Source organism: Lithobates pipiens, unplaced genomic scaffold (assembly GCF_037356315.1).
Source record: "Lithobates pipiens isolate NorthernLeopardFrog02 unplaced genomic scaffold, aLitPip1_a1.2 Scaffold_11, whole genome shotgun sequence".
In the NCBI taxonomy this organism is placed as follows: Eukaryota; Metazoa; Chordata; class Amphibia; order Anura; family Ranidae; genus Lithobates; species Lithobates pipiens.
In genome coordinates, this window is record NW_027507696.1 from 7,052,250 (window position 1) to 7,070,256 (window position 18,007).

General features: G+C 46.8%; 1 protein-coding gene across 2 annotated transcripts; it reads right to left on the reverse strand.

Annotated features, from left to right (window-relative positions):
• Positions 1 to 420: 420 nt before the first annotated feature.
• PIGV (phosphatidylinositol glycan anchor biosynthesis class V) lies at positions 421 to 9,973 on the reverse strand. 2 transcript variants are annotated; one of them, XM_077468328.1, is made up of 5 exons: positions 9,848 to 9,973; positions 6,905 to 7,013; positions 5,576 to 5,681; positions 4,590 to 5,008; positions 421 to 748 (listed from the first exon to the last, which is right to left on the reverse strand). In XM_077468328.1, the coding sequence occupies exons 2-5, from the start codon at positions 6,983 to 6,985 to the stop codon at positions 506 to 508; spliced, it is 849 nt and encodes a 282-aa protein (XP_077324454.1). In that variant the 5' UTR covers positions 6,986 to 7,013; positions 9,848 to 9,973; the 3' UTR covers positions 421 to 505. The 2 variants fall into 2 exon arrangements, with proteins under 2 accessions (XP_077324454.1, XP_077324445.1); XM_077468319.1 differs by having other exon boundaries at positions 4,590 to 5,681.
• Positions 9,974 to 18,007: the final 8,034 nt, after the last annotated feature.

Below are 18,007 nucleotides of genomic sequence, written 5' to 3' on the forward strand. Positions count from 1 at the left end.
GATCCTAGAGGACACCTGTGTTTGTACAGAAAGGCCTTAGCCCTTGTACACACGGTCGGACATTCCGACGGAAAATGTCTGATCGGACGGTGTTGTCGGATAATCCGACCGTGTGTGGGCTCCATCGGACTGTTTCCGTCTGAATATCCGACCGACAAAGTTTTAGAGCTGGGCTATAAAATTTTCCGACAACATGACAACTTAGTCCGATCGTTTGTAGAGAATTCAGATCGGACAAAGTGCCACGCATGCTTAGATCAAATTCCTAGACCAAAGCTATTGGCTACTAGCCTGAAAGTAGTCCCGTCGTAACGAAATAACATCATCATGTTCTGAACGATCGGATTTTCCGACAACTTTGTCCGACCGTGTGTACAAGGGCTTAGGCAGTGTATCGGAAGCCCATAAAGAAAAAAAAGGTTCACCCTTATATCCAACTTTATTTACAATGAATCCGTCTGCAATTTTATACAATTATTTCCACATTCCAACAGCCCTCTGCGTGTTACGTCCATGGAAGGAAATTGACATGTAAGGCTGTCCCAATCACCCAGTATCCTAAGAAATAGCCCAGCAGAATCCGTGTCCGCGTTCGCAGCGAGTCCCAGGCCCTGAGCAGGCGCACAGCTGGGTTGGAAGCCTCCTTATTTCTCTGCAGGCCCCATATCCAAGGCTCGTTCTCCTCAATTATATGAGAGCAAAACCAGAAAAGCACTGGACAGGAAGAGAAGAGCAGTCGGGTGACAACCTGCATGGGAGAAAAAAAAAATGACTGACATAAATGGTTCCTGGAAATTCCCATGAATTGGCATCATACACATTTCAACTAATAAAATAACATTAAATCGTGTATATGGGGATCATTCCAGTGTACTCCATTTTAAACTTTTATTCCGCGTACACACGGTCGGAATTCCGGCCAAAAAAAGACCGATGAGAGCTTTTCATCGGAAAATGCGACCGTGCGTACGCTCCATCGGAATTTAGCTGTCCGAATTTCCGCCAGCCAAAAATTGATAGCATGTTCTCAATTTTCCAGACGGAAAAACTTTCTATCGGTAATTCCGATCGTGTGTATGCAATTCCGACACGCCAAAAATCACGCATGCTCAGATTCAACTACGAGACAGAAGCTATTGGCTACGGGCTATTGAACTTCCTTTTTCTAGTCACGTTGTACGTGTTGTACGTCACCGCATTATAAACGATCAGAATTTGATGTGACCATGTGTAGGCAAGACAGCTTGAGCCGAATTCTGTCAGAATTCCGTCGGGAAAACCATCAGAGCTTTTTCCGACAAGAATTCCGATCGTGTGTACGCGGCATTAGAAGTCCTACCTAAGAGCAGTCGCTATAATATTCCAGTAATTACCTTTCTATAGTATCATTTTCTAGGTTTACAAAGGACAGTCCTTACCGACCCTCGTGCTGCGGACGAAAACAGTAAACTGTCTTCCGTAATGATGGGTAGTCAGAGATCATGTGATCACTGCAAAGGATCTAACAAATTTTTTTATTCATGGCAAGAAAAAACATTTTTTTTTTGTTAAATAATGTGATTTTGTAACACTAACATGTGCCCCCTTGGTTGTGAATTGTGACTATAAGACCACCCTTCCTATCTCAAGCGTTATGGTAAGCACATGAAAATGCCACCAAGGCACAAAAAAATGGACATACCATAATGTAGTGTACATGGTTCCTATATGTATGTTGTAATGTGTCGAAACACGTGTGCATTCAAGTGTGCTGGCAAGGTGCAATAGGATGTCATTTAAAAAAAAGGCGCCATATTACACCGCAACATGGACTGCGCATGGTGGTAAACCACGGTAAGATGTACGTTACTGCAAAGCTTAGGTGTGTTTACAGCCATAATGACATATCCACTTTAAAGTAAACTTGTCCTAGAAGAAACAGCACTGCTAAATTTCCTAAAATTGCTATCTGCCTGGCTGTTTCGGACTCCAACAGGTTCAGATTCACAGATCTGTGCATGCAGTATGTATACAAAGAATTACTGCTCTTAGCCCTTGTACACACGATCGGAGATTCTGACAACCAAATCCGTCGGATTTTGTCCCACGGATTTTGTCCGAAACTGTTGCATACACACAGTCGGACAAAGTTGTTGGAAAATCCGATCGTTCAGAATGTGATGACGTAATTTAGTTACAATGGGACTACGTTCAGGCTAGTAGCCAATAGCTTTGATGTAGGAATTTGATCTGAGCATGCGTGGCACTTTGTCCGATCGGAATTCTCTACACATGATCGGAGTATGTCCAATCGGAGCATTTTGTCGGAAAATATTTCCGGCAATTTGAAAAATTTGGTCCGACGGATATTCCGACGGAAACAGTCCGATGCAGACCACAGTCGGAATATCCGACAAAACGCTCCGATCGGACACATTCCGTCGGAATCTCCGATCGTGTGTACAAGGGCTAAGGTAATGAGTTCTCCCAAAACAGCTGTCTCCACAATCCCACAGGGTGCTGGCTCTGTTTGCAACAGGAACTGAAGTAGAAAGGATGTAGCTGGATAGCCGCACTCCGAATTATTCAACTTTATTTCAAAAATATAATTAAAATCATAGCATCTAGGCTGGTAAACAGACTAACTGCGCAGCCGCTGACATGTTTCACACCGAACACGGTACCGTGCTCGGTGTGAAACATGTCAGCGGCTGCGCAGTTAGTCTATTTACCAGCTTAGATGCTATGATTTTAATTATATTTTTGAAATAAAGTTGAATAATTCGGAGTGCGGCTATCCAGCTACATCTTTTCTAATGCAGTATGTATAGTCAGAGCACCCGGTCTGCATACTGGTTCCACAAAAGCGACTTGAAAAGTGTTGATGCCAACATGACAGCCAGGCATCAGACATTTTCAGAAGGAGATCATCAGCGGTAGCCTCATGTTTGTCTGATGTCAGGTTTTCTTTAACAAGCAGGAACCTGTTCATAACCCAAACGGGGTAAAGCAGGAGCTTCACTTTCATGGCCGCTCCACTGGGTGCACATACTCCTGCCCTTCACTCTCCATCTGCTCTCTTTGGCCACATGCAATAGAAAGATTCATCCTTTGTATGTTTCCACATGGAACTTACACAAAGCTGCAGACTCTCTTCTACCCCCCCCTGTGACAGCATTGGGCATCTGCGTTGCCAATCAGCAAGCTCTAGTGCTGTCAAATGAGAGGGAGGGGGATGAATCACATACACTTTCATGCCTGGAAGTACCAGGTAGTATTCTGGTAGTAAATGGCAGGGGAAAGGTAAGTATGTGCTGCTGGTGGGGACACCATTAACCACTTGAGACCTGCGCTATAACCGAATGACGGCTACAGCGCGGATCTCCTTTGCCGGGACTACGTCTATTGACGTCGTCCCGTGCACGAGCGGCCTGCGCGCCCTGTGATCAGCGAGTCTATGAGACTCGCCTGATCACCAATCCGAGCAAGGGGTCGATCCCGACCCATTATCACGTGATCAGTTGTCAGCCAATGACAGCTGATCATGTGATATAACGGAGCCGGTAATCGGCTATTATTCCTCCTCGCGCTGACAGCGCGAGGAGAAAAAAAAAGAGCAGATCACCGGCGGCCGTGATCGGGACATCAGTCCCGATCACAGCCAGTGCCCACCTGCCCCCTGCCAGTGCCCACTTGCCCCCTCATCATTAAAAAATAAGTGCCCCCCGTCAGTGCCACCCAGCAGTACCCATAGTGCCACCCAGCAGTGCCCACAGTGCCACCCAGCAGTGCCACCCAGCAGTGCCCACAGTGCCACCCAGCTGTGCCCACAATCTGCCTCAAAGGTGCTGCACCCCAGTGCCACATATCCGTGCCCATCAGTGTAATCTACCAGTGCCCATCAGTGCCACCTATCAGAGCCACCTATCAGTGCCCATCAGTCCCATCTATCAGTGGTACCTATCAGTGCCCCTTAGTGCCACCCATCCGTGCCACCCATCTGTGCCACCCATCCGTGCCATCTTATCTGTGCCCATCTTTGCCCATCAGTGCTGCCTTATCTGTGCCCATCGGTGCTGCCTTATCTGTGCCTATTAGTGCCGCCTTAACTATGCCTATCAGTGCCCACCAGTGCAGCCTATCAGTGTCCACCAATGCAGCCTATCAGTGCAGCCTATCAGTGCAGCCTCATCAGCGCACTTCAATGAAGGAGAAAAATTACCTATTTGCAAAATTTTATAACAAACTAGTAAACATGATTTTTTTTTTTTAGCATCTTTTTTTGTTTGTTTAGCAAAAAATAAAACTCCCAGCTGTAATTAAATACCACCAAAAGAAAGCTCTATTTGTGGGAAAAAAATGATAAAAATTTCATTTGTGTACAGTGTTGTATGCCCGCGCAATTGTCATTCAAAGTGCATCAGCGCTGAAAGCTGAAAATTGGTCTGGGACTGAGGGGGGTTTAAGTGCCCAGTAAGCAAGTGGTTAAAGGAAACATGGACACAGCACAGGCCTATTTGAACTGTAAAATTTAAATACATCTTCTACTGTACAACCACTATTCTCCTCCCCCCTGCACCCCAGCATCACTGCTCGTTCTTAGTCTATACCTGCACATGCATGCACAGAGCTCCGAATGCTGCCAAGAAGGAGAGCTGAGCCACATAGACAAACACCCGAGGTCCGTAGAATCCATAACTGTCCTTTTTCCGCACATCCCATAACCCCAGAGTGCTGCAGAGTTTCATGTTAGAGGAAATATATCTGAATGTTGCACAGATTCCAAGAAATATGACTGGGGTGGCCAAGAAGAAGTTGGGCAACTGCCGTAGCTGGAAGTAGCGGAAGAGTCCAACACCCCAGTATTCACTTTGAATATGGGAATACGCCAGTGGAAAACGGTATGAGCACCAGGCAGGAACTGGCTCTCCACGCACTCGGTATCCCTTGTCTTTTGCTAGTTGTATGAGCTCTTCAGGTAGGTGACCTTCTCCATAGGACGGGAAGCAAAATCTATAATAACAGTAACCTTGGAAAACAGCAAAGGGTAGAATCATTAACAAAATTCCACACAGTCTTTTTATCAATGGCCTACAATAACTGCTCTGCTGCAAAAATACTTTCATTCCGGAGTGTATCAGGAAGCCAGCATTCACCAGTCCATTGGAACGGGCCGCTGTGGCTAGCGAGAGAAGCACACTGCCAGCTAGCAATCGATTCTTTTGCAAATGCCACAAACCACTAAACGTGGCCAGGGCAAACAGGCTCTCTGAATAGGCAACAGTCATGAAGATTGAAATAGGACTCATACAAAATAAAAGTGCAGCCAGGAAGGCCGTACGTCGAGACTGAAGAGTCACACATCCCAGAAGGTACAAAGAGACCGCAGCCAGGGTTGAGAAAGCACAGTTTAGGAGGGCAGAGGAAAGCAGCAACCGACTCCTCAGGGTTAGCACCCCTGCCAGGGGCAGAAGAGGCCCTCGTGCCAGGCCTGTGATAACCATTGGGAGCAGTGGGAAGAAAGCCGTGTTGTGTTCATATACATAGCCATGCTCTGCTATAAACAGAAAGTGTTCTGCATCCCAGCGGCCCAAACCTCTCAGAAGAAGCTCTGCTATGTGGTCACCAAGAGAACTTGGAGGTGGTCGTGGTGGAGAAAAGGCATCGGCGGTGTGGTCTGGTATCAGGAGATTGAACAAAACCTGGAAGAATAAAAAAAACACCATTGGAATTAAAAAAAAAATGTTTTTTTGTTTTGTTTTAGATAGATTGTAAAAAGGGGCAGAACATCTGTGAGCATTTTATTGCTTCATCAGGGAGGTTTCCTTTTTCTTCCTGTCCAGGTGACATGAAGAGAAGAGAAATCTCCTTTAACCACTAGAGATCCGCGCTATAGCCAAATGACGGCTACAGCGCGGACCTGCTTTGCCGGAACTACGTCTATTGACGTCGTCCCGTGCACGAGCGGCCTGCGCGCCCCCTGAGGGGCGCACGCAGCACGCTCTGTGATCAGCGAGTCTATGAGACTCGCCTGATCGCAGATCGGAGAAAGGGGTCGATCCCGACCCCTTACCACGTGATCAGCTGTCAGCCAATGACAGCTGATCATGTGATGACAACAGAGCCGGTAATCGGCTATTTTTTCTCCTCGCACTGACAGCGCGAGAAGAAAAAAAAAAGGCGATCACCGGCGGCCGTGAGAAGGACTTCAGTCCCGATCACGGCGAGCTGGCGCCAGCTCATCAGTGCCCACCTGCCCCCTGCCAGTGCCACCTAAGTATAGGCAAAAGTGCCACCCATCAGTGCCACCTATTAGTGCCCATAGTGCCACCCATCAGTGCCCACAGTGCCACCCCATCAGTGCCCACAATCTGCCTCAACAACAGTGCTGCACCTCATGCCACATATCCATGCCAATCAGTGTCATCTACCAGTGCCCATCAGTGCCGCCCATCAATCCCCAGCAGTGCCACCTATCAGAGCCACCTATCAGTGCCCATCAGTCCCATCTATCAGTGGTACCTATCAGTGCCCATTAGTGCCACCCATCCGTGCCACCCATCCGTGCCACCCATCAATGCCGCCTTATCTGTGCCCATCAGTACTGCCTTATCTGTGCCTATCGGTGCCACCTTATCTGTGCCTATTAGTGCAGCCTTAATGATTTTTTATTTTTTTTATATTGCATTTTTTTTGTTTGTTTAGCAAAAAATAAAACTCCCAGCTGTAATTAAATACCACCAAAAGAAAGCTCTATTTGTGGGAAAAAAATGATAAAAATGCCATTTGGGTACAGTGTTGTATGCCCGCGCAATTGTCATTCAAAGTGCATCAGCGCTGATGCTGAAAATTGGTCTGGGCAGGAGGGGGGTTTAAGTGCCCAGTAAGCAAGACGAAATGCCTTTATTAAATACAATCTCCTTACCTGCATTATCAATGTGAGCCCGCGACACGACAAAGAGAAGCGTATGATCTCATGCACAAACGGGTCATGGCTCCCCCTCATTTCCCGATGGCTACAACAAAGTGTATATCTGGTGGGACAGAGAAAACATAACTTGAATGATGGAGAAATACAGATCAAGCCAGTGCATTCGGAGTCATCGAGACAAAAGAGTTATGTCTGTGTACTTTAAGCTGAAAACTTTGTTTTAATGTAGACGGACTGGGGCAGCATTAGAACCCCAGTCAGGTCTTTATATCTGTTGGAGGGCACCATCTTCTTGACAGGAAATGAGAGGAAATCTCCCCAACAGGATGCCTTGGCTGGAGTTCTGCTTTATTACGTTATATATACGCCAACTGCCACATGAGGATGCTGCCTCCACACAGCAGGGAATCCTTGAGCAGATCCAAAGTCAGTTTTTTACGTCTGTGCCTCCTAAATTTGTGTCTGCATTTACACAGCAGACACAGGCGGACCTGCGATGTCTGAAAAATAGACATGTGGACCTAATCGGAATGCCTGTGTGAAAGGGCCCTAAAGAGAGGTGGATTGCAGTCAGGGCCGTTTTAAAGGCAGGGCAAAAGGGGCAGATGCCCTGGGCCCTGTCATTGTTGTCGGGCCCAAAGCAGCTGCCTCATACTTGCCAACTATCCTGGTTTAAATTCCCTTGTCCCTTGAGGTTTTAGTCCTGTGCTGTGTCCTGATATCTCAGTGTGAAGTGCTGCTACTAATGCTGCCCAGCTCTGCCCTATTGTGTACAGGTGACTCACCTCCAGACCCTGTGTTAACATGTAAATAACCGTCATTCATATGTAAATAGCGGCGGCCAGCGGCACTGATATGTATATCATGTCCCCCTGAGCTTATATCCACAGTAATCTCTAGCAACCAACCAACAAGCAGAAATCATGTGCTGTAACCTCTAGCACAGGGATATGCAATTAGCGGCCCTCCAGCTGTTGCAAAACTACAATTCCCATCATGCCTCTGCCTCTGGGTGTCATGAATGTGGCTGCCAGAGTTTTGCTATGCCTCATGGGACTTGTAGTTCTGCAACAGCTGGAGGCCCGCTAATTGCATATCCTTGCTCTAGCAACTAATCAGTGAGCCATAATGTGTGCTCTAACCTCTAGCAACCAGTCAGTGAGCGGTAATGATACACTGTAACCTCTGGCAAACAACTGCAATAGCCGCCCGATCTGATTCAGTAAACAGATTTTGAGTCTAGCTGCTATTTATTGTATGTCTCAGAGCAGGCGGAGAGCAAAACTGCTTGGGGGGCCCCCCCAAGAAAAGTTTTGCCCAGGGTCCAATCAATATTAACCACTTGTCGCCCGCCATATAGCAAAATGGCGGTGGCAAAGTGGTTTTAATATCCTGACCGGACGTCATATGACGGGGGCGCACATCGCGGCGATCGTTGTTGCGGGGTGTCAGTCTGACACCCCGCAACTACGATTTCGGTAAAGAGTCTCTGATGGAGACTCTTAACCATATGTGATCACGGCTGATCACAGTGTAAATAGGAAGAGCCGGTGACCGGCTTTTCCTCACTCGCGTCTGACAGACGAGATTAGAGGAGAGCCGATCGGCTGCTCTTCTGACAGGGGGGGTCTGTGCTGATCGATTATCAGCACAGCCCCCCCCCCCCCCCCGAGGATGCCCACACTGGACCACCAGGGTCGCCACCAGACCAACAGGGATGCCCAGCACCAGATATGCCCACTAGACCACCAGGGATTCTAGTCAGTGCCAACAATGGATGCCAATCAGTGCCCACAATGGGCATCACTGATTGCCATGCATTATTGTTTGGCACTGATTGGCATCCATCCCTACAATACTGTACACTACAATGCCCATCTGTGCTGCCTATCAGTGCCCATCCATGCCACCTATCAGTGCCCATCCATGCTGCCTATCAGTGCCCATCCATGCCAATCTGTGCCACCTATCAGTGCCAATTTGTGCCACCTATCAGTGTCTATCTGTGTCGCATATCAGTGCCACTTCATTGATGCCACATCATTGGTGCCCATCAGTGCAGCCCCGTCAGTGCCCATCAGTGAAGGAGAAAACGTACTTATTTACAAAGTTTTGTAACGGAGTTCTGCCGTTTTTTTTATTTTAAAGTCAGCAGCTACAAATACTGCAGCTGCTGACTTTTAAATTAAGGACACTTACGCGCCCAGTGCGCCCGCGATGTCAGTACCCGAGAGCCGATCTCTCGATCAGCTCTCGGGTGCTGCCGCCGCCATCTTGGGTATGGGAATCAGGAAGTGGAGCCTTGCGGCTTCACTTCCCGGGTTCCCTACTGCGCATGTGCGAGTCGCGCTGCGCAATAAGGATGGTTACCGCTGTCTCCGGGATCCGTGTGTTTCCCAGCAGACAGCGGGGGACCCGCAGGAAGTGGCGTAAATATCTGCAGATTCTGCGGATATCTATGCCGGAAGTGGGTGCAGACACCTGTACTGTACAGATATCTGCACCCCCTCCCCCCTGAAAGGTGCCAATTGTGGCGCCGGAGGGGGGGGGGTTCCACTTTAGGGTGGAGCTCCGCTTTAAGTGCCTGGTATTGAAGTGGTTAAAGACGGCCCTGATTGCAGTGGATGACAAGCTGGGAGTTGTAGTTCTACAGACACGGCAGTGACTCTACTTGGGACGTGGAGTGATGCTAACTTGGCATACTGGGAGTTGTAGTTCCATATAGACAACAGGAATGTGATTTATTTATTTTTTATTGATACAGAGACAGCAGGGACAATGGAAAAGCATGCTGGGACAGAAACAAAGGAGATGTCAGTGTGCAATGCTGGGATTTGCTGTTCTACACAGACAATGGTGATTCAGGAATTAAAGGGATGGTCAGCCATGACGCCTGAACACGCGCTATGTGCTGTAATCAGCCAGACATGTACATACCCGGCCAGGAGCTGCAGCAATAACACATCATCCACACAAGGAAATGCATTCAAGTAGTTGAGCCTGATCCTTCCTGTTTAGACTCCTGTAATCCTGCCTCCATGGTGTTGTCACAAGGTCACATGACCAGACCAGCCTGCGTGTAACCCTTCCATCTCCAGGTAGAAGCCTGCAGGCATTTGCACTGCGATGGTAGACAGCAGACATTTTTACACAAATTATATCTTCCCATTTGTGCCCCCGCCACCCGCTTAGTGCCCATTGTCACCAAAACAGAACGTGACGGCAAATCAAACATTTTACAGTTGTCACCAGAACAAGAGTTTGAGGAAAGTCTTCTTTTAGGCTCTAGTCACACTAATGTGTTTTTTGATGCATCTTGCAGAAATGCAGGGACATTTTTTAACATGGGTTCCTATGGAACGTGTTCACATCAATGCATTTGTGTGCCTCTGCGTTTTTGGAAAGGGTCGGGGACTTTTTTTTTTTTCCTGCAAAATGTAGTTTTGCGTGTAATAGACTTCAATGGACCCCCAGTCTCTCTCTATGGCCGGGCAATGTGGAGCAGTCTCTCTCTCTCTCTATGGCCGGGCAATGTGGAGCAGTCTCTCTCTCTCTCTCTGTGGCCTGGCAATGTGGAGCAGTCTCTCTTTCTCTCTCTGTGGCCTGGCAATGTGGAGCAGTCTCTCTCTCTCTCTCTGTGGCCTGGCAATGTGGAGCAGTCTCTCTCTCTCTCTCTGTGGCCTGGCAATGTGGAGCAGTGTCTCTCTCTCTATAGCTGAGCAATGTGGAGCAATCTCTCTCTCTCTATGGTCTGGCAACGTGGAGCAGTCTCTCTCTGTGGCCAGGCAATGTGGAGCAGTCTCTCTCTCTCTGTGGCCAGGCAATGTGGAGCAGTCTCTCTCTCTCTCTCTATGGCCTGACAATGTGCAGCAGTCTCTCAGTCTCTCTCTATGGCCGGACAATGTGGATCAGCCTCTGTCTCTATGGCCGGGCGATGTGGAGCAGTCTTTCTGTGGACAGCCAATGTGGAGCAGTCTCTCTGTGGCCTGGCAATGTGGAGCAGTCTCTCTGTCTCTATGGCTGGACAATGTGAGGCAGTCTCTCTCGCTCTATGGCCTGGCAATGTGGAGCAGTCTCTCTCTCTCTATGGCCTGACAATGTGGATCAGTCTCTGTCTCTATGGCCGGGCAATGTGGAGCAGTCTCTCTGTGGCCAGGCAATGTGGAGCAGTCTTTCTCTCTCTCTCTCTCTCTCTCTCTGTGGCCAGGCAATGTGGAGCAGTCTCTCTGTGGCCAGGCAATGTGGAGCAGTCTTTCTCTCTCTCTCTCTGTGGCCAGGCAATGTGGAGCAGTCTCTCTGTGGCCAGGCAATGTGGAGCAGTCTCTCTGTGGCCAGGCAATGTGGAGCAGTCTTTCTCTCTCTCTCTCTGTGGCCAGGCAATGTGGAGCAGTCTCTCTATGGCCGGGCAATTTGGAGCAGTCTCTCTATGGCCGGGCAATGTGGAGCAGTCTCTCTGTGGCCAGGCAATGTGGAGCAGTCTCTCTGTGGCCAGGCAATGTGGAGCAGTCTCTCTGTGGCCAGGCAATGTGAAGCAGTCTCTCTCTCTCTATGGCCAGGCAATGTGGAGCAGTCTTTCTCTCTCTCTCTCTCTCTCTCTCTGTGGCCAGGCAATGTGGAGCAGTCTCTGTTGGAAAAACTGTGTTTTGTTTTTGAGGTCCTTGCCCCATATAGGGAGATTTAGCCTCCATTTGTCTTGTTTACTGTTATCACCAAAAGTAAAGGAGAATCCAGCACAGGAACGAAGGTGAAACTTTAGAACTGAGGACATAAATTCTGCTGATCCTGCTGACTACAGGGGATTTCCCCGCAGTTTCTGTGGTGACTATGGAACAGAAGTTAAGGGAAAATCTCTCTAGTTGAACATAGGTGACAAAAAACGGATGGGTTATAATAAACTGTCCTTCCTAATATATTGAAAATAAAAAAAATATTGTTTTTTTTGGCCTTTAGATCTACTTTAGCTCACATTGCTAATTACATATTGTACCTGTTTGTAGCTTAAATATTGAAATTTGCACTTAAAACTGTAATTTTGTAATATTTTAAAATGTCAGCAAATACTTGGCTGTGTCAGTAAATGTAACTTTGGTAGGTTGGCAACCCTAATGGGCACAGCTCATCAACCATAGAGGTAAGTACAGCAAGGACCAGGGGGGTAGGGAGTATACCCATTTTTTTTCTTGAAAAGGTGAACTAGTCATTGACTGCTGAGAAGCATAGGCTCATTGGTAACCCACTAATAAAATTGGAAATTGGGCAAGGCCACAGTTTTATTGAACTTTTCAAAAGTACAACTTTCCAAATGTACCAAACAGTGCCAGTCACAGTATACCATTGTCAGGAACCATGAATCAGACTGAGACAGAAGTACAGTTAAATCACACTTGTTTAATAATAATAATAATAATAATAATAAAAAAAAAAAGTAAAACAGAGTAAATGTAGTCAAAACATAGCCAGAGTTCAGGAACCAGAGCGGATAGTCAAACAAGCCAAAACGTCAGGGAGCTAGGGAGGAGCGTAGTAGAACAGCAAGCAGGATCTGGAGCCAGAAGGAATGTCAGCCAAGAAAGTCTTTAACAGGAACACAGGAGAGCATCTCTAGAGATGTGACCAAGGCGAAGGCAGAGATCATCTGGCCTGGATGGCTTAAGTAGGCAGGACTGACGAGCAGAATATCATCAACAGGTGAGTCACTGTGGAGATATAGGATCTGGCAATTACCCGACAGCTGAGTGGCCAGCTTTGAGAAGGAAGGGCTGAGTCCAGCCCTGACAACCTTGAGCATCCATAAATATAAAATATAAGAGGCCTGTCCTTACCATTAGTGCCAGACAGGCATTAGACTGACCCCAGAATTTAACTTGAGGGCATAGCCCATAAAGCAACTTCAATTGCTAGCAAGGTCAAAACCGACACACGCAAGTCAGTGGTACACTGACGAGCGCCCCACCCGACCCAACACGTGCTCGACACCAAGTTGTAGGCTGAGGTGAACATATTTAGGCCAATCATTTAAATTATCCCCATCAGGTCTAAGGCCCCGTTCACACCTAGGCGAAATAGATGCTTCCATCATCATGAATATTATCACATATGCCTTACTATTTTCATACAATATATCCATAGGTAAGAGTGTTAGGACCAGTTATTTTGCTCCCTCTCTTCCTATTGTAGTTTGATATGACTAACAATAATTTATATTATATTACATTATAGGGATCCCCATTTAGCTGCTCCTGATGAGTGGACAAACTTCCACGAAACGCGTCGAGCATTCATATTTGATGTCATGTCACAGCAAACATGTACCTATCAAGGGGTCTCAATGTTTAAGCCATCAATTTTATACCAATACAATTTTGATTATGTATATACGTGTTGGGTGTAGTGCTGAATGTTACTATCATGTATCATGTGTTACAGTGTTTAACATACTATTATTTTACTATAATGTGACTAAATTATCATGTTTTATCTACTCTGTACCATACTTATTGATTCTATGTCTGTATCATTTACTGCATTGTGCTCTCATGTGGTACCAGCAAATAAATATACTCATTTAATTACATTTGATGACTTATTCTGCCCTAGTGATGTGTTTCATATAAAGTCCCAATTGCCCCAATTGTCCCTAATTTTTCCCCTTTATTTCTCTTGTCTCAGGTAATATCAGCAGCCAGTGTAGGCCATGAAAACTGCGACAACAAATTCTGCCAACTGCAAAGGAAAATTCTCCCCAAAGTATAAAAATCTGGCATTGCAAGAGGCCCGATAAACAAAGGAGTTAACGATGATCCAAAGAAATTCTGGGGAGAGACATAAAATCAGAACAAAAGGTGAGGACAAACATATAGCAAAAATTATAATGATTCCCATCTACCTAAAAGCCATCTCTGTCATCCGAAAAAAAAAACACCCCACGGGCAGCAATGGCTGCGCCAATGGGAATAGAGTATGTGGGAAAAATCATGAGGAGGCAAGACCAGCTGGGTAAAGGAAAAGGCGCAAGACCCGACAAAAGTTTGAATTTGTTGAAGTTGGAAGAATAAGCGAGAGCTAAGAACAAAGGATTCTGTGATCAGCACATCCTCTGAGTTACCATAAACTAGGCGTTTGTCCTCGGCAGTAAGTTCACTAACCCTAAAGGTGCCAAAGAATGCCCAAGAAAAGGCAACTCAAAACAAGGGAGGCCGAAATGCAAAAACAGACAGAGGGCAAGATGGAGAGGATGTCGGCTAAGTTGTGCACAGAAAACAGGTGCCGAGAATTATGCCGCGTACACACGATCAAATTGTCCGGCGACTTAGTCCGCCGGACCGCATTTCACCGGACATTACGATCGTGTGTGGGCTTCAGCTGACTTTTTCAGCGTAAAGTCCGGCTGACTTAGAAAGTAGTTTTGGGTTTCAGCGGACAATACGTTTGTGAGTATGCTAGTCCGGCGGACTAAGAATGACGCATGCTCAGAAGCAAGTACGAAAAGGAAGCTATTGGCTACTGGCTATTGATCTTCCTTTTTCTAGTCCCGTCGTACGTGCTGTACGTCATCGCGCTAGCAAACGCCGGACTTTCCGTGTGTCCGTGTGTGGCCAAGTCCGTTCGGTAGAAAGTCGGCCGGACTATCCGCCGAATTGTTTGCCGGACTAAGTACGCCGGACAATTTGATCGTGTGTACGCGGCATAAGGGAAGCAAGTCAGATGTTTCCAACCATTTTCCTTCAAAATCCTCTGAATAAGAAAACTTTGGAGATGTCCTCCAGTCTGAACCAAACAATACAGCAGAGGGAGCGCTATCCACCGTCAAACCAGCCACAACTCTATCCTGCAGGTAGAGGAGGTAGGAGAAAAGATGCAGGTGCACCCATTTGTCCGAAAGTTGCCGACAGATTACCTGGGTGGTCTGGGAGGGGAGGCACAGAGGGGGAGCAACAGGAGTCAGAAACGAGACTACACAAAAAAGGAAGGACAAGGAAGACCCACAGCAATTATCTACATCTGAAACCACACAGTCAACTGAAGATATTCAAGCACCAGAAAAACAACACAGGGAGAACAAAGGTGGACAGCATGTAACGGCTCTAACAGCATAATGTTACACAACAAAAAGTTGGGCCAATGAGGCCAAGGTTCAGCAGACCAGTTATCCTGGAATAAAATGCCAAAGATACAGGAGCTGAATGCAGACCTGTAAAAAAACTCCAGCTGTGTGTTCGACAATTACTACATTCATCAAAGAAGGACTATTAGAGGAGTGCAAGAAGGACAACCGGGCTTCCAAGTCATCATGCATAGGAGCTGATAATTGGTACATAATGACGTGTATCTGATATAAATATCATAGGCGCCCACAGAAAGCACTGCCCATCAGAAGTATGTGGAATATGAAAACAAGGTGGCCCAAAATGGTTGAAGCTCCTACAGCCATAGCTTCCTAGAGTCCCCTCGGAATTTAACCAGGGAAAGAAGCTAACCCCAGGTGTCACGTACCTTGCAGTGGAGTCAGACTGCTGAGGGTGGCCTCTCGCACGGTTCCGGTCTCCACGCCCCTGAGGATGGGGACAGGGCGCGTGAGGACACGAAAGGGTGCAGGTGCCTGAAGGTGAAGGTAGCAGACCTTGGAGATGCTGGGTCCTCACGGTAGAAGAGATGTTGTAGGTAGGCACCAGAAGATCAGCAGGTGTGCAGGAAGCACTGCGTGTCTGTAACAGGCAAGGTCAGCAACTGGCAGGCAATGCGGTACAATAACAGGAGGCAGGTGCGTAATCAGGAACAAGCAAGGGTCTGGCAACGTGCAAGCAAACGAGGTACAGATTCAGGAGACAAGCCAAAGTCGAAGTCCAAGCCGGGGTCAAAGGTAGTCCAGGAGATAGTAGCACAGGGTATCCAAAGAGCGGGTGTCAGGAACAGGTCACAGGAACAAGGATCACGGGAGCAAGGTCACAGGAGCAAGGTCACAGGAGCAAGGTCACAGGAGCAACGATCAGGTCTACAGGAGTAGCTGAAGACGATCCAGCACTGATGTCAGGCCAGGATCCTGTTTATATAGAGGGGAGTGAGCCAGGATTGGTGGAAGTGGCCGTCCGTGCGTGAATACATACATCCGTTCAGTTTGCGCGGGTGTCTTCGCGTGTTCGGATTGGCGTACGTCCACGTGTTCGGATTGGCGTACGTCCACGTGTTCGGATTAGCATACGTCCGTTCGTCCTGGAATTCGTACGCCTCTGACGGGGACACCGCGCATGCCGCCTGGAACGAAGGGAAACTGTCGCTATACGGGGACGGGCATACGTATGGTGAGTTCCCTGACACCAGGAAGGCGGCAGACCACCCCCACAATGTCAATCTTAATGCCCAAAAAGACAGAAGATGGGCAGGACCCTTCCATGTTGTTGGGATGGAACAGTAAGGAAGCGAAAGGCAGATTCGATGTTAGCCTTCGCCAGAAGGGTAGAAGCACCAGAGAACTTACCAAAGAAAGTGCTGTATCAAAAGTTGAGTATTGGTCCCAAGAATTCTCCTGATCAATGCCACCATTAACTGACAAGCCTGCAGGGAATGCAGGGAAAGAAAGTATTGTATAAGTGTTGATATATATATATATATATATATATATATATATATACATATATATATACACACATATATATATATATATATATATATATATATATACACACACACACACACACACACACACACACATACACACACATATAATACATATATACTATATATATATATATATATATATATATAAATACACGCACACACAATTTTTAATTATTTATTTTATTTTTTTGGTTACCACACTAAGAGAGGAAACCTGAAGGAGCGTTAGGGTTGGATGAAAGGGATCCAAAACCCCTGATTCAATCCCAACTGTAAGATCCCTATTGAGAGGGTACAGGTCTAGCCAGTCCAACATCCTTGAGACTTTCACTGACATCCTTTGTCCTCAGAGGGTTGAACTTGGAACCTGGTTTGTTGGGTGGCGTATTCCCCATTCAGAAAGTGGACTGCTGGGTGGGCACCACCACCAAGGGAAAAGTCGTGCGCACACAGTGGCTCTCATTAAACAGTCAGCAGTTGTCTATTTGTATACCAGCGATGATCTGTGCATGTGACTGAAAAGAAGTTGGCCTGTGCTGGCACATGAATAATAACCATATGCAGAGTAAAAGTCAGCGCTAGAGTAAATAAAGTTGGCAGCTACCAACGCAGGTCCAATATACATATACCATAGACCAGCCTTTCTCAACCTTTTCAACTCAGAGGAACCCTTGAAATAGTTCTCTGGGTCTCGAGGAACCCCTGCTAGAAATTAGAAATCTACAACTCATAATACATTAATGTGATGGTCAGTGGGAAGAATGGTCCTTACACTTGTGGTCATTGGGAAGATCAATGGTGTCAGTGGGAACTTATCTGAGAGGCAGAAATGGCCCAATGCTGAAGGAACCCCTACAACCTCTGGAGGAACCCTGGTTGAGAATCACTGCCATAGACTAACATTTTGGCATTCAAAACTTAGTTATTTCCAGGCAGCTATTTTTAGGCAAAACTGGGTATCAAAATTGAACGGCACAGCCCTCCATGTATTTTGTAGACCTCCAAACTGAGATCCCCAGAACTGAAGACAAAAAGGGATTCATTCTGTGAATTTTTTACATTTTTTTTTTTACAAACAACATACAAGGAAGCTGCTTAGATTTTTACCCTCAGCATTAACATCAATATCTTTCTATATGTCAACTGTCTGTGCATCAAAAAACACCAGCGTCAGCACATCAGTGAACTCACGGTGCCATTTTTAAAATGTATTTACTGTATTTATCGGCGTATGACACGCACCCTGATTTTAAGAGGGAAGTTTCTGCAACAAAAACTTTCCACAGCCCCCTGCACAACACACAGACCCCCCCCCTGCACAATACAAGGACTCCTTTTATTATAAAGCATCCTAGGACAGCGCTGCCAGCATACCTTTAGGGGTTGAGAAGGTGTTGCTGACAGCCCTTTCTCGTGCGCCGCTCCTCCTGTGTCACGCTGATTGTGGATGGGGGCTTCTGTGTGCCTCAATTGATGCCGCTC

What these genes read in the sequence shown, in the direction of transcription:
- PIGV (XM_077468319.1), bottom strand. Translation starts at nt 6,985, where the DNA reads ATGAGGGGGAGCCATGACCCGTTTGTGCATGAGATCATACGCTTCTCT. An exon ending in GGCTCACATTGATAATGCAG is followed by an intron (nt 5,682 to 6,904) that starts GTAAGGAGATTG and finishes TTATTCTTCCAG; the next exon opens with GTTTTGTTCAATCTCCTGAT. An exon ending in CTCTGTGCATGCATGTGCAG is followed by an intron (nt 749 to 4,589) that starts GTATAGACTAAG and finishes TCTCCCATGCAG; the next exon opens with GTTGTCACCCGACTGCTCTT.